This window comes from Plectropomus leopardus, chromosome 8 (assembly GCF_026936395.1).
Source record: "Plectropomus leopardus strain MGB_pleo_1.0 chromosome 8, ASM2693639v1, whole genome shotgun sequence".
NCBI classification, from domain to species: Eukaryota; Metazoa; Chordata; class Actinopteri; order Perciformes; family Serranidae; genus Plectropomus; species Plectropomus leopardus.
This window is the reverse complement of record NC_142183.1, coordinates 35,650,088-35,666,919: the sequence shown is the minus strand read 5'-3', so window position 1 is coordinate 35,666,919 and position 16,832 is coordinate 35,650,088. Positions and strand designations below refer to the sequence as shown.

Sequence of the window (16,832 nt, the reverse complement as noted above, 5' to 3'; positions counted from 1 at the left end):
TTATTTCTCAGCAAAAAAGATCTAGTTCTAGCTTCTCAGCTGTGAAAATGTGCTGCTTTTCTGATTTATATGATAGTAAATTTAGGATTTTCACTGCTGCTTGGACAAAAGGAGATATTCTTGACTGTTTCACCTAGCCCTGTCCAGTTCCAGTTACAAATCATATTTATCAAAGAATTATGAGTTGAGATATACAGTATATAAATATTCACTATTAAATCCTATTGGTCATTCATACTTGCTGTCAGCAGTCTGTGCAAACATCCTTACGTAATCAATAAAAAAAAGACTTCTCTTTTCCAGGGTATAACGGATCACGATGGTTTCACAAACGCAATCTTAAAACCACAGCAGATGAACTGCAACCGTACACAAAAAAATAATAATTATGTGATTTAGGAATTGACATATTCCTGGCAAGCTGGCAAACAAATGGGGATGCAAACATTAGAGGAGATAAGTTCAATCAGGGTGAGAAGAGAGCAGTACATAAGACTTAAAAAATATATATAATCAGATGGATTGAAGGAGCCTAGGGGTGGAAGTACTGGGTTTCTTTTATTGTCCTAGAAAAGATGAAAGTGTTATAATAAGAACGCTAGATCACCTTACTGTATCTACAGTAGAAATGCTAGCTATTGTAATGGCTTTGCAGTGGAGAGAGCTCCCATTTATATCAATTTTTTCGTTAGCATGAGGTAGTTCATGTGTTCTGGAAAAGCCATATGTGGCAAAACCGCAATGGAAACTCCTTTTTTGGCTTTTTATAGGTCACATGATGCTAAGGCTGTGTGCTTGTCGGTAGGAACTGGCTCCCCCAGGCATGATGTAGCAGGAGCTACAAGAGCTGTTATTGCATCCCATAACTCTTAAAAAGTTGAGCAGATCATCTGGAAGTTTTGAATCCATAATTCCTCTGTGAAATTGTGGACTATGACCTCCCAGAAATCTCTCATACATGGCTGCTCCCATGTATAAGGGGCTTGCCTTTCCATTATCACTCCATAACACGCCTACGTGGCATTGAATTGGAAATAATAATGGCTAGTTTGATGGCTACAATAGTGTTTTGAACATCCATTGCCATGCTTCTTGGAATGTTATCACAGTCACAGAACATCACTCAGTAAAAATGCATTCATCTCGCAATTATGTTTTATTAACATTTCAAAAATATCGCTTACATTTTGTGCAAATCTGTGATGCAAACCCACCCATAGTTTTAGATGATGTCACACAATTGTGGTGCCACACATGCCCAGTGAAATCTGGTCTGTAGGTGCCCAAAGGCTCAGTAGCTGGTGCACTTTCATTGGGCAAAAAAGTCCAAATACTTTCTTCATGCAAACCCTCCATTGTATTGATCACCATGAACTTGACTGCAACTTAAAGTTTTGTCAGGCGCACCTAAGGAGGCTGAAAGTAGCTTACCCAAAGATAACCTGAACAGATATCATCCCTTTATTGTTCCCTTTATTCTGCTGGAACCCCTGTTACACAGGTTTTCTGAAAAATGGAGCAAAAGATAAACAGAGAGCGGGGTCTTTTCTGCTTCACTCCACAGACACAATTATACTGAAAAGCCATGAAAAGTGCATTTTACATCATATTTCATTTTTACACTTGCACTGTTTTAGCAACAATTGCTGAAAAACACTATGTCCAGCTGTTTTTTTTTTGCAATAAAACTATTTATTTCCTCTTGCCTTGAGTAGGAAGTTGCTGAGAGCCGAGTGAGAACAGAGTGAGGAAGTTCTTTTTCCCTTTTCCTTTTCTCAAGTGTTTCAGTCTGTCCTGAAGACCTCGAGAAGAACACTGAGCTGCATTTTTATAATATTTATGACATTAAAACAATACACACAAAATGCACCATATTGCTAGCACAGCACAAACCATCAGCATGCCACAAAATGAAACAAAAAAGATGGGCTTAATGTATTCAAGGTACAACGTACAAGGTACAAGGTAACTTTATTGTCATTTTTCATAAAGGTAGTTTAAGAGGAATTCAAATTTTAAGATGATCCTTAATCCTGCTGAATCTTTTGGCGTCGAAGGAGGAGTTGAGGAGTCTCACAGTCTGGCGAAAGAAGCTGCTCTGTAGTCTGGTGGTTCTGCAGCAGATACTTCTGTATCTTTTTCCAGATAGCAGCAGGGTGAGCAGACTGTGGCTGGGGTGGCTGCTGTCTTTCAGTATCTTTTGGGCTCTGTGCAGACACCTCACTTCACAGAGGTCACTGATGCTCTGTAGATGGGAACCAGTGATGTTCTGGGCAGTTTTAATCACCCGCTGTAGAGCCTTCCTGTCCTGGGCCGAGCATGAACCATGCCAGCTCATGATGTTTCCAGTCAGTATGCTTTCTAATGCTCCTCTGTAGAACCAAGATCTTGCTCTGGAATTTAGCCTTCCTACGTTTCCGTAGGAAGTAGAGACTTTTCTGTGCTTTTTTAATCTGGGTGGTGATGTGTGATGTCTAAGATAGGTTCTCAGTTATAGTAATTCAAAGGACTATAGCTGTTCACCTGCTCCATCTCAGCTCCACTGATGTAGACAGGGGTGTGTGTCTTTGCCTGCTTCTTTCTAAAATCAACAATCAGCTCTTTGGTTTTACTGACGTTGAGCAGTAGGTTGTTCTCTGTGCACCACTCTGCAAGATTGTTGATTTGGGTGTAAAGTGTGATCAGAAGGGGGCTGAGCACACAGCCCTGGGGGGCTCCGTTACTGAGCACTAATGTAGAGGAGGTTAGACTGCCAATCCTAACTCTCTGCATGTAAGGAAGTCCAGTATCCAGTTGCAGATGTTGTACTAAAGCCCATAGTTCCATATTCTTCCAGAATCCTTAATTATTCCCTGTATGTCTACAATTATGCTCTCTGACCCTAAAATAATGTTTCAGAAAAGAGGGAAAATTAATAAATGTCAAACAGTCCCTTTTCTTTCAGTTCAAAAATAAATCTCTCACCCAAAATAATTGTATTTAAAATATTTGATATCCATTTCCTAATTCATCAAGTAGTATTGTTTGAGGACACATTGTTGAAAACAGGGACTGTAAAAATGGCCAATTTTTCAGTGTCACCCAAAATGTCACGTCTTCAATTTCAGTTTTACAGCATTTTTCTTGTGGGCAACATTGTGTATAACATTTTATATGTCAAGTCAAGTCAAGTCAAGTCAAGTCAAGTCAAGTCAAGTCAATTTTAGAGCCCATTATCACAAAACATGATAAACATCCCTCTGTCCTTAGACCCCTATAAAAGGGAAAGAAAGGAAGAAACCTCAGGAAGAGCGGTAGAGGATGATGAGGGGTCCCTCTTCCAGGACGGACAGACGTGCAATAGATGTCGTAAATAACAAATGAAATACAATCATGGCAAAAAGGAAAGAGAAAGAGAGCGGGGGAGAGAGGCACAGCAATAATAGAAACAGACGCATCATGTCATATTACAATAACGATAGGTGCGAAATTATCAAATGCACTCGATGATATTGAGGGTGTTGATAAGAGTCTCATGCATATATTGATAGGGAAGCATCCAAAGGCATGATCACAGCATCGGTGCAACCAGGACCAAGACTACGATCAGGGCGAGCGGGTGGTACAGTATCAGTGCAGCCACAGCACGAGCAAAACCAAAGGCAGGGTCACAGCGCCAGCACAGATATCACCATGATCAGGCACAGCCAGGGTTGCGGCCAGGATCCAGGAAAGTTAGGAAACAAGTGTGCAGGAATGCTCCGGAGAGGCAATGGGATTAGCATAGTGCAGTTCAACAAACCCAAGGTAGTGAGCAATAAAAAGGATAAGCACTCTATGAGGATCCTAGAGTCACTGATCAGCAATTATGGCTTAAATATGAATGCCAGAGAGCAGTAATAGAAAACAAAGAAAAGAAAGAAAGAAAGAGAGAGGAAGAAGATCCAGAGTTGCAGGTCTGAATGGACTCAAAATCACCCCCGCTGGATCGAGCTGAAAACTCTGCCACCTCCCCCTCCTCCCTGTCACACGGACGGGGATTTCAACTGAGCACAAGAAACTTGGGCCCCAGGAATATACACACTAATGAAACTAGAGTCATTAATCAGCTATTATAGCTTAAATGTAAATGTCAGAGAGCAGTGTTAGTCCCACTGCTCTCTGACCCCTACAGAAAGTCCCCCGGCAGGTTAAACCTATGTCAGCCTAACTATGGACAGGTCTGGGCAACCTGAGCCAGCCCTAATTATAAACTTTATCATAGAGGAAGGTCTTAAGTCTACCCTTAGAAGTGGAAATGGTGTCTGCCTCCCTGACCGAAACTGGAAGATGGTTCCATAAGAGAGGAGCAAGGTAGCTGAAGGCTCTGGTTCCTATCCTGCATTTGGAAACTTTGGAAACCACAAGTAACCCTGCATTTTCAGAGTGCAGTAATCTTGAGGGTTGGTAAGGAACTATGAGCTGCAACAGATATGATGGAGCCTGAGCATTTAGAGCTTTGTAAGTAAGGAGGAGGATTTTAAATTCAATCCTGGATTTTACAGGGAGCCAGTGCAAAGAAGCTAAAACAAGAGAAATATGATCCCTTTTCTTGGTTCCCATTGGAACATGTGCAGCAGCGTTCTGCACCAGTTGGAGAGACCTAAGTGATTTGTTGGGGCAACCAAATAATAGGGAATTACAGTAATCCAGCCTAAAGGTGACAAATCAGTATCTGTTTGGGACAGGATATGTCTCATTTTTGCAATGTTACGCAAGTGAAAGAAAGCAGTCCTTGAAGTTTGTTTTATATGGGAGACAAAAGATAATCTTGATAAAATAAAACTCTGAGGTTCTGTACAGAAGTGCTAGAGGCCAAGGTAATGCCATCTAGAGAAATTACATTGTTAGAAAGGGAGTTTCTGAGGTGTTTGGAGGCAAGAACAATAACTTCAGTTTTATCTGAATTCAACATCAAGAAATTACAGCTCATCCAGGCTTTTATGTCCTTAAGACATGTCTGAAGTCTAGATAGCTGATCAGTTTCTGGTTTCATAGAGAGATACATTTGTGTATCATCAGCATAACAATGAAACTTTATAGTGATTTCTAATTATGTTGCCTAGAGGAAGCATATATAAAGTAAAAAGGATTGGTCCAAGGACCGAACCTTGTGGCACTCCAAAGCAGACCTTAGTGTGTGCGGAGGGTTGATCATTTATGTAAACAAATTGGGAACGATCTGATAAGTAAGATTTAAACCAGGTTAATGCTGTTCCTTTAAGGCCAATTAGGTTTTCCATTCTGTGCAGCAAGATTAGATGGTCAATGGTGTCAAAAGCGGCACTGAGATCTAAAAGGATTAAAACAGAGACCAGACCTGAATCAGAAGCAATCAATACTAGTGCCGTCTCTGTACTATGATGAAGTCTAAAGCCTGACTGAAAGTCCTCGAATAAACTATTATCTTGGAGAGAGTCACAGAGTTGATGAGCAACCACTTTCTCAAGGATTTTAGAAATAAAGGGGCGATTAGATATCGGTCTATAGTTAGCTAAAATCTCAGGATCGAGAGTGGGCTTCTTTAGAAGAGGTTTAATGACAGCTACTTTAAAGGACTGTGGTACATAGCCTGTTAATAAAGACACATTGATTATATCTAATAAAGAATTGTCTAATAAGGGTAAAGCTTCCTTTAGTAGCCAGCGTTTTCTTGAAACAAGCGGGTGGTACACAGAGCAAAAAGAAAAGACAATAGCTTCTTTTTTTTTCTTTTTTAATTGCTGTTACCAGAACCCTAACCATAAACCTTGTTCACTTAGCCCCATCCCATCCCTTAGTGGCAAGTGGAATTATGAAACAGTAGAAATATACAGTAGAAATTGGAAATGAACAGGAAATTTAAAGAAATGTAATATTCCCAGATACAACAGAGGTAAAGTAGGGCCAATAAAGCAATAAATAATAGCAATGAACATAAGCAGAAATAATGAAATAAAGAAATAAATAAATAAAGAAAGAAAGAAAGAAAATAAAAATAAAAAATGATAAAAATTGGTTAAAAAATAAATAAAAAGGAAAAGTGTTATCAAAAATAATAAGATGAAATTATGAGAAAATAAATAGATTCTAAAAGATAAATAAAAAAATAGGTAAAACAATTAAAAAAGAAAATTGTAAAAAATAAAATCTGAAAAAGAAAAAGAGTTGTCATCAATGTACAGGGTGTATGGCAAGAATTTTAGCATTGTGATTTTATATCTATAATAGAAATATAAGTTTAATTATACACCTGTGTCCATGGCATTGAGCTGCATTAGATGTAAATCTGCATGCAAATAAATTTGTATGGAGTGTGTAAGTGTGTGTGACTGGACATGGATCTGTTCCAAGTAAAACAACTCTGGAGGGTTTGCCAACACATTTCCTAGTTACTGTTCCCTTCAACGTACTGTGTACCACACCCCATCACATTACAAAGCAACCTGTGAGAGAGCTCCTTTAATTGGCTCCTTTGCTATCTCAGCCTTTACCTATGTGTTTCCATGGCTGAAACTTTCCCAGCGCAGATGTTACATAGCTTTTGTTATGTTAAAGCAGGTGACTGTGATAACAGAGTGAAACCCTTTTTGCTGCGTCACCTTGCAGCAAAGACGCACAACACCTCACCCTGGTGAGAAACAGATGGTTTTAGACGTAATGACATGGCTGGACAGAAACAGAGAGAGAGAAGGAGGGACTACAGAAAACCAGAGACAGGTCGAGACAGTAACACAGAAAGAGGAACAAGAGAAAAAAAGTTTGAAGTCAGAGAGAGAGAGAGAGAGAGAGAGAGAGAGAGAGAGAGAGAGAGAGAGAGAGAGAGAGAGGGAGAGGGAGAGAGTAAGGTCTTTCATCACTGCAACTTAGTTTTTAACTGCCTGCCCTGGTCCCCACAGACTGAGTGTGTCCAGGCGAGACCACAGGGACAGACCCAGGTGAAATATACTTTGAGTTCAGAGACTGTGTGTGGTTGTGAGTGTTACAGTGTGTAAAAAAATGACCAGAAGGTCTGTATCTACTCAAAAAGATGACAAGGTTGCAGCAAATGGACACAATGGGACTCAGTCACATCCCAGGGGAAAACAGGACGACAAGAAGGTGGGCCTGGGGAAGAAGGTGACCCTGCTCCGAGGGATCTCCATGATAATCGGCACCATCATTGGAGCTGGGATCTTCATCTCTCCAAAGGGAATCCTGAAGCACTCGGGCAGTATAGGAATGTCCCTGATAGTGTGGATCGCCTGCGGGGTGCTGTCACTCTTCGGTGAGTTGGTTCAAAGGTGGATGAGTCAATTGAGAGATGGCTGTCGTACATTAACCCTACAAAACCTGAGCAAAGTGGCTTGATTTCTTTCAAAAACATGGACAAAAGGCAATGAGCAGTAAAAGATGAGAGGAAACAAAACATTGCATTAAATTAGTAAAAAGTACTAAAAATTACCTGATAGCTAGTTCAAACATAAATAAATAAATAAATACAGCAAGGAAATTATCTCGAAAAATAATGATTCAGTGAAATAATTTCATGGTAACTAAAAAAAGAGCTTTTCCCTATCATTTTTCTGTTCTCCCTAGACATTTTTTATAGAAATCATAATAAATCTACTTTTGTTTTACAATTTGTGAAACAATTATTACCAAGTTGCTCATTGCTTTCTTTGATTGTTTGGTTTTTTAAGAAATTGCACTGATTTGCTCAGGGTTCATAGGTTTAAATACTTGTAAAAGGCGCACGCTAAAAGCAGCACAAGAAAAGTGATGGTGATGAAAGGGTTAACAGCAGCTACATTTTTTTAAGATGCTAATGAAGCTTACAGGATGTTTATTGTCATTGCACAGATGAAATAACAAATGAGGACAGTGATAAACAGATGTCCATACGTATAGAAATGTGACAAACCTAATGTCCTCTTCCAAGGAAGGATGCTTTCTAAAAAACATGTATAAACTAGAAAAGTCCACTCAGCAGAGGTCAGGTCTCTGCCTGAGCTGACCGCGGCTCTGGACTAATTCTTGTAATTCCAGCTGACGCGCTGCAGCGTGTTTCAGAAGCATCTCAAAAGCCAGAAAAATGCGTTTCTTGTTTATTTTTTAAGGGTTTTCACAGAGCAGATAGATTTCTCCTACTAAACAGGCACTGTATATGAAATATAGATATAATAATGAGGAATGTGTTTTTAATAACCAAAACACAGCCACAAATCTTTAATTAATCAGAAGTTTGCAATTATATCACATTTGCTCTTGCTTTAAAACAAACAAACAAAACAAAAAAGTTTCTGTTCAGCATAGAGGAAGTTGTAAGCTGTAGCAGCACATTCTCCTTCGAAGTTGTCAAATAACGTCGCTTTTGCAGTGATTTTGGCGGAAGATTGCAATGCCCAAAGTCACCTTTTGTGTCTGCATGAGAATGTGGTCGGATGGTCTGTTCGAGGTGTACAGCCAACACATGCTAGTCCCAAGTTGTAGTGGACAGCCATGGCAGCATGATACGTGGACAGGCAGCTTCACTTGAGAACATGGCTGGATGGAACCTGTCATGTCCACATGACACACCACTGGACGGCGTCAGGTTGAATCACTGCCGGTAATGATGTAATATAATATAAATATAAATAGAACAAAGGAACATATTGTGGGTAGCAGAGGATCCAACAAAACCTGGAATTTCATGCGTGAGTCTGATGTTCCCATCCTGTCTTATTGTGATGTGTTTTTTTACACCTTACCATGTGATTCTTTTGCCTAAACCTAACCATCAGTGCCAGAATGTGTGTTTGTTGAGACTTTGTTAGCCATGTGCTTCTGTTGCCTAAACATAACAATGTGCAGCATCATCCAACCATGTGCTTGTGTTGACATCACAGTAGCAGCATTCGCAACATGAACAGCAGATGTAGACGGATACCTAGGCGTAATATGTAGGCACAGAAGTCAAATGAAATAGTGGCAATATGTGAAAACTTGGGATGAGCATGAGTTGGCTGTACAGCTTGTAACACCCCCTCCTGGAATTTTGTCATTTGTGATATTGGTCTATATGAATGAAACTGACTCGTTTTAAAGCTGAGGGGGCAGAAATGTAGAAAAGGCAAACAAACAAACAAAAGAGACTCAGGAATTTGAAAATACACCCTCTGCTGCAGCTCTCACCTCCTTGTCCTTAGCTTTTGTCTCAAACTCAAGCTTTCATGTCTAAACTACTTGTTCGACTGACATCTGTTGTAAGTACTACACTGACTATGGATACGTACCTCATACAACTGCACTTCAAAAAACATCGAACAATCCCTTTAACCAAAGTGCTTTTGTTTCCCAAACCTAACCACAGACAGGGTCTGGATGTCAACCACTGTGTCTGCTGTCTTTCAACATCCTCTGTCCATTCCAACCTCTTTCCTGTGACTTCAGTGTAGCACAGTGCTTTTGTTCAATCAGAAAACCCCCTAAACATAGGACAAGTTGGTCACCACAACCCAATTAGAAATACATTACAGGGGGCTATATAAACGTACTTTTGGGGTATCAGGGTTGAAATACTGGAGCTGCAGGAGGCAACACTGAAGTAATACTGTGCCCATGTGTGTATTCTAGCATATATTGTTGCAGTATCCTTAAATCCTCCAGTTTTTGTGCTGTAATGAAAGGTCCAAGCCCATTATCCCTTTCTTAACCCTTTTTCTGCTTTCCTTTATTCCTGTTCCCATAACTTGTAATTAAAATGTGTCCACCTAAATCTGTTGCTCCTGAAAGGCTCCCACAGTCATATATCTGGGTGATCACGGGGCCCAGGGCGGGACTGTATTTCTATAGATGTAGCTATAGAGACAGACAGTTTAATGGTCCTGGGACTGTTCTGTACCCGTCTTGTTGTTTCAGAGCCAGACCTAATCTGTCACCTCTGTCCCTGCAGGAGCCCTGTCCTACGCTGAACTAGGCACTTGTATCAAGAAGTCCGGTGGACATTACACATATATACTGGAAGCCTTTGGACCACAGATGGCTTTCATGAGGCTATGGGCTGATCTTATTGCTATAAGGTAATATCTGCTTCCGTGGATCAAGTTGAGTGAACTAACCCTAAAACTGAATGAGTCAATATATGTCTTTGGCAGCCCAGTCGACAGAGGAAACTTTCAGGTACTGTACACTTCATGAACACATTTGTACATTTCATATGTATCATGTCAAGTTTTCTTAAGTGATACATAGGTGGGTTGCCTGCCAAGTTGCAGACCATTTTACCAGACCGACAAACAACCAAATTGTTGTTTTTTTAGTGAGACATTGCTATACTTCCAGTGTGGAAAGTACCCCTAAAACTGTGTATTTTAAGCAAAAGCATGATCTTTTCCTAACCAAGTATATTTTGTGTGTAAACATAACCACACATTAACCACAGAGCTGTTGAAATGTAAAGTTCCAACAAATCTGGTAATGTAAGTGTAACATATCCATGGCATGCACAAGCATACAATGCCAACATTTATTTTTCTGGCAATTGGGTTGTCTACAGAGGTTTTTTTGTTAAATTAATTAATTTTTTTTTTCTTTTACATTTTTGGGTTAATTATTTGGTTTTATGGCCCACAATTTTGCTGTGCAGGTTCATACCATAGAATGTACGTAAAGATGGATGATGTGTTTCCAGTCATTCCCACTACACAAAAATGAGGCCAAAATACTGCAGATATGACTGCTCGCATTTTGTGCTGTTAACATAATTTGTAGCTGTAGTCTGGCATGTAGTTATGTTTGGCAACAAATGCACATGGCAACCAATGCTGGAACATGAGAGGCATTTGGTGAGGTGCAGAAAAAACATCGCTTTCAGAGGGGAAGTGAACACTGGAATCTTGCATGTAAGTCCTTGTTTTTTGGATCTATCTACCGCTCCTCCCAGCCACCCTTTAGGGCCCTCCCTGCTACTTTTATTACGTTGTTACAACCTGAAAATGTCTATCTGGGACTCATGGTGAAACAATAGGTGGTTTTTGGCTTCAGGATCTTACGCTGAATTCACTGCAAAATTGGTAGTATTTGACAATGGAAAGAGAAGACGCTGGAATACTCCACGAGAAATCTCTTATTTGAATACCAAACATCCTGCCTGAGGATTTTGTTAAGATTGTTTTGAAAGTTTGTAGCTTCATGGAGAACGGCAAGTTACAATGGATTCTAATGACAACTCAAGTGAGTACAGTGAGTAGATACGTTCAAAATGTCCACAGAAACTTAACAGATCCTGCAGCATAATTCATTTATTGTTAGGTTCTTTACACCAGAGCCAATACATTACTTCTGTTTCACACTCTTGCCTCCTCATATGTCACAATCGAACTAGGACTTGAACCCAAATGCACAACTCGACTGACAGAGCATCAAACAAACAATTTATTTAACAAAGTACAATGAAAAATCACTCTAAAAGAGGAATGACAAAAACTGAAAATAACTTGACTGAGGGAAAAACACAATAAATACAAAAACAACAGAAAATCACTTGAATGAGGAAAAAACTACAACTATTAGAAAACTTTAGCAAACAAAGTAGCAAACTTTAAAACTAGAGCAAACAACAAACAAAACCTGACTTGACTTGGAACTTGGCATAGAAATGGCACTGGTTGACTGACACACTAGACAAGACAAACTGGCCCAGGACAAAGGGAGACACAGACTATATATACACCTAGGTAAGGGGGAACAGATGGAAACAATCAGGGCGGGGCAGACAATCACACTAGTGGGAAACACACAAAGGGAGGAAGCAAGTTACCTGAAAAGAGAGGAGAGTTAAAATTTCAAAATAAAACAGGAACTCACGAGACAACATAGACACAAGACAAGAAACAAATCAACATAACTTCTTGGACGTGAAATCATAGATCATAAATGCTGTTGCAAATAACACATGAAGTTAGTGATGTGACAATACAGAAGTGGATGATTGTCTGTTCTTGTGCGGTTATTCTGAGTCTCCACTGAAACCCACTGTAAGTGCTGTGAATCAAAGTTCTAATAAGGGCTGTCAAACGATTAATTTTTAAAATCATGAGTAATTGCTGACTTTTCACAGTGACTGGCGATTAATAGCGTATTTAATCACTTTAATTGCATGTTTAAGCACATGTTTAAAATAACATTGATTTGCATTTTAACAGTTTTGAATCCATATTAATAAGGCAAAACATTTCTTACCAGATTGTCATGATTGGGAATCAAATGAATGCATAGAAATTTAATGATACCTGGGTTTTGGTATCCATGGCTATATTTGCAGTTAGGGACTGTACCACTGGTGGACAGTGTAAACTTTCAAAACGTCCCATTGACATTTCAAACGGACCTTTACATTGTACTATGATGCCGAGGGTAAAACTGGCTCTCCTTCACTGACCAACGACAGCAGCAGCTCGGAGAGACACTAATAGTTTTTTATCTGAAGGAGCATATTACTTTTGACTGGTTAACTGAGCTGTCTGGGAGTTTCAAAATAAAATGAACCATTCAAAAGCACAGTAGTATAATTATTTTCCATCTCTGTGGCAGCTGGGAGACAAAATAGAAGCACATGATTAATGTGATGAAAAAAAATCAAAAACATCATATGGTTAGACTTTAATCTCATTGGGATTAACATGTTTACTCTGACAGCCCTAGTTCTCATATGATTTTAGTGCCTATCTTTACGTTTCAAGCCTACAGGGAGACATTAGTCCTAATCAAGCAATTTGCACATAACGCAATTAATAATGGAAGAATATTTATTTCCTTAGTATATGATCTACGTTTTAGAAGATTTCTAAGACTTTGTTGGGTGATAGAAACCACCACAATGGGCAATTAAAAGCTCTATCTGGCTGTGACCTTGTGAGGTTGGATACTGAGTTTAGTTTAGACTAGTGAGGTGAGAGGAAGTTCTTTGTGAATCTGTGTATATACACAACCAAGGCCAATAGTATAAACAGTCCGGTGGCTATCCTGAGCTGCCCAATTTTATGCTGGCCTTGGGCAAACGGGCCTCAATGGAGAGCATGGGAAATGAACAGAGACAGAGGCAGAGAATGAAAACAAGAACAAGGGAGACAAAGAGAGATTTCCCTGGCTTCAGCAGCTCAGTGCCTGTTGTGGGAAAGAAGGGAAACACTGATGAGCCATATGATGAGCCTGTGGGACCAGCCAACCTTATTTGATTCTTACTGAAGCCTGGTTTAGAGCGCACACACACACACACACACACACACACACACACACACACACACACACTCATGTGCTGATTAACTACATAATACATGCTGCAACAGATCTTACATGGTGATAGATGAGAGATGAAATTTGTGGAATGGGATCAGAGTTCTTATTCCCAGGTCGTCAGTTACCAACACCTTGTCACGTCCTTCAGCATCTCATAATAACGCACAGGGCGCCATTTAGTAACTCTACGTGAAACACATTGTAACATGTGGTTGATGTCGTGAAATGAACAAACAAGGTAGGAGGTTACGCACATCGAAAAAACTTCTACAGGCGCAGGATCAAAAAAAATCTAACAAAGGTATAAGAATCAAATAAAGGATCTGCACAACAAAGCTCCCAATACATTTTAATGTATGATTTCAGTGTAAGATCCCGACGCCAAAAGCCATCTTTCGCATTTGTACAATACGCCACTGGGCGGCATCAGCTGACAACGTGGCCAGACAGAACCTTTCTTAATGTTATGATACACCTTGGACAGCCGGATGCCACCTGCAGTGGCAGCATGACACACCGCAGGGTAGTGTCAGTTGAGAACACAGCTGGATGGAACCTGTGGTGTCTGCACAATACGCCCCTTGACGCTGTTAGGTTGAAATGCAGCTGGTAACAACATAATATAAGAACGAAGGTCCCTATAGGATGGGCGGATGGGAGAGGTGCTGGATGGATCCAACAAACCCCGTATTGTCATGCAGGAGGCTGGTGTGTCCTTCCCATCTGTGATGTGTTTTTTTTCCTACAACATGTGCCTGTTTTGCATAATCCTAACCATCCATGTCAGCATCTGCTTTGTTGTGTTGGTTGCCATGTGCTGTTGTTTCCCAAACATAACCACATTCAGTATCATCCCACCATGTGCTTGATGTTGACATCACTGTAGTGGCATTCCGCTGTGTCAACAGGCGGATATCTAGAGCGTAATATGTAGATGCTGAAGTCCACTGCAAAGTGGCAAAATGTGATGACTTGGGATGAAAACATGTCGCTTCACCAGTTGGTCTCTCACTGTGTCTCTCACCCACTATGGTGGGTTTAGCTGAGGTCTCTCACTAAAATTGGGGGCTATAAAATCAATGTTAAAGTAAAGCTACTGATTTAAGAAACTCTACCACTACATTTAATGTAAAACTTTTATGTTTGCACTAAACTTGCAGTATGCTAGTACTGATATATTTGTGTGTCCACATCTTTATGTTTGTGTCCCTCAGGCCTGCAGGGATGGCAGTCATCTCTCTGGCCTTTGGTCAGTACATTCTGGAGCCTCTATTCATGCCCTGCGATGTCTCCCCCTTGGCTGTCAAACTGGCCACCGCCATCGGCATAAGTACGTATACTTGGACCACTGTGACATTAATACATCACTGGGACAATATGTTTAGACCTGTTGTAGACTGCTCTGTAAATGACAGGATATATGCAGTATGCCCCTGATATTAAACTGTGAAGTTAGAGGCAGAGGAGGAGGGCAGTGGTAAAAGTATTTAGGTCCTTCACCCGACAAAAAAGTCTGGTAACACTTACTATGAAGGCATTCACACACCTGCCCTACTGTGCTGCGATTGGCTAGTAGTTTGTATTACTCAGAGCCCTTTAAGAGATTGATGTTTATTCTAGTGCACTAGTATTACTGTGCTTGTTACCTGTGATTACCTGTGAGCTAACATCAGCTACTGGATTGTTTGCTATTAACCTGCAAGCTAACTGTATGCTTCAACTTGCAAATAACCTGTTAAGGATGGGATCAATGGTTAGCTAGCTAGCTAGCTACAGCATATGGCATACTCACTGTGGATTTCAAGGGCTGCAACAGTTTCTGTCGACACTGCAAGATCCCCAGTCTTTGTGAAATCTAACTCTGTGGCTAAAAACTCTCTGGCACAAGAATTCACGCTTTTTAATTTATTTTCAAAGTATTCTAGTTTATGGTAGGCATTAATCATTTATGATGTGGCATATATTCTTATAAATGCATGAAAATGATTACACTTTACTTAACACCTACAATGCAACATTATGATGAAGCATAAATTATTATAAATGCATCGATATTTACCTCACTTCACTTAATACACACAATGGCAACTTAAAATACAGCACAGACTGTTATATCACACTATGTGTTCTTACTGCAGTTAATTGTTGAATGTGTGAAAAAGTGAGTGTAGATATTCATAATGCATTATAAGCCCCGACATTCAACCTCTAGTTTATAGCCAGGCAAGAGCATCCATAAGACCCTTGCCACTTATAAATCATTATGAGTCACATCTATAATTTATGACTGTTGCTATAGTGCATCAGTAAGCATTTATGTGTGTTTATGAGTGTATGCATAAAGCATTATGAATGCATTATAATTCACTATGAATGCCTTCATAATGTATTATAGATGTGGTCTTCATAGAAAGTGTTACCAAAAGTCCAATACCACAATGTGAGCAATACTTCAGTACCAGTTAAGGCCCTGCATTCATAATTGCACATAACTGCACTGAAGTACTGTGATTCACAAGTTGTTAGGTTCTGGCATAAGACCACTTACTTTAAGAAAAATTGTTTTGGTTTATATTACCAGGTCTGCTTTACAACTGCTTTTCCTGCCTAAAAAGCAAGCCTGTTCTCACTCTGAACATCTGCTCTGTCAATGCTTTGGCATACGAGTTTTACCATAAAGCAACTTTTCGTGTCCATCTGGAGATGGAACAACCGACTTTTGTGTGGGAGTCTGGAGTTTGCTTTCTGTGTAGATGCAAGTTTTTTTTCCTACACCTTAACACATGCCTCTTTTGCCTAAACCTAACCATCCGTGACTTTGCTGCCTAATCCCAATCATCATGGCAGTCCGCATTGATTGTGTTGTTGGGTAAACATATGAACCGTGCTGCTTCATTCCACCCTGTACATCTGTTGACATCACGGTAAGGGCATCCCACAGCATGAACAGCTGATGCATAAGGATATCTAAAATGTCATGAATAGACACAGAAGGTCACTGACAGAGTGGTACCATGTCACAAGTTGAGATGAGAAAGTGTTGAAAAAGCTGCTTGAAGCACACCAACGGGTCACTACAAAGCACCAACATTAGACGAAAACCATGCAAGAATTAACTGTACAATTGTGATGACACACAAACTGGCCTACGCATAAAGGTCAGATATGCCCCATGTCCCATCCACCATTATAACCTCCACATCTTCTGATTTGGTCTTTAAAGGATACACTACTTGCTGCATTGGCACTGAATGTACAGCAAGCAACATAAATCCTTTCTTTCTGTCCCTGTAGCATCTGTTATGTACCTGAACAGTATAAGCGTGACATGGACCGTGAGGATTCAAATCTTCCTCACCTTCAGCAAGCTGCTGGCCATCAGCATCATCATAGTGCCCGGAATGTACCAGCTCTTTAAAGGTGAGGCACCTTCATCTTCACCACCATTATCATCATCATCATCATCATCATCTCCACCACCATTGTTATCATCACCATCACCACCATTATCATCATCACCTCTAATAGCATCTATTAGTAGTGAACTATACCACGGCCCCAAATACCACCCCAAG

General features: G+C 40.1%; 1 protein-coding gene across 1 annotated transcript in view; it reads left to right on the top strand.

Moving 5' to 3' along the window:
- The first annotated feature begins 6,846 nt into the window (after window positions 1-6,846).
- slc7a11 (solute carrier family 7 member 11) overlaps window positions 6,847-16,832 on the top strand; it is a 32,355-nt gene continuing 22,369 nt past the window's right edge. Inside the window, exons 1-4 of the mRNA XM_042493313.2 lie at window positions 6,847-7,264; window positions 9,914-10,040; window positions 14,472-14,587; window positions 16,552-16,677. Coding sequence (XP_042349247.2) covers window positions 6,997-7,264; window positions 9,914-10,040; window positions 14,472-14,587; window positions 16,552-16,677 — 637 coding nt within the window. The 5' untranslated portion in view covers window positions 6,847-6,996. The remainder of the gene's footprint in view (window positions 7,265-9,913; window positions 10,041-14,471; window positions 14,588-16,551; window positions 16,678-16,832) is intronic.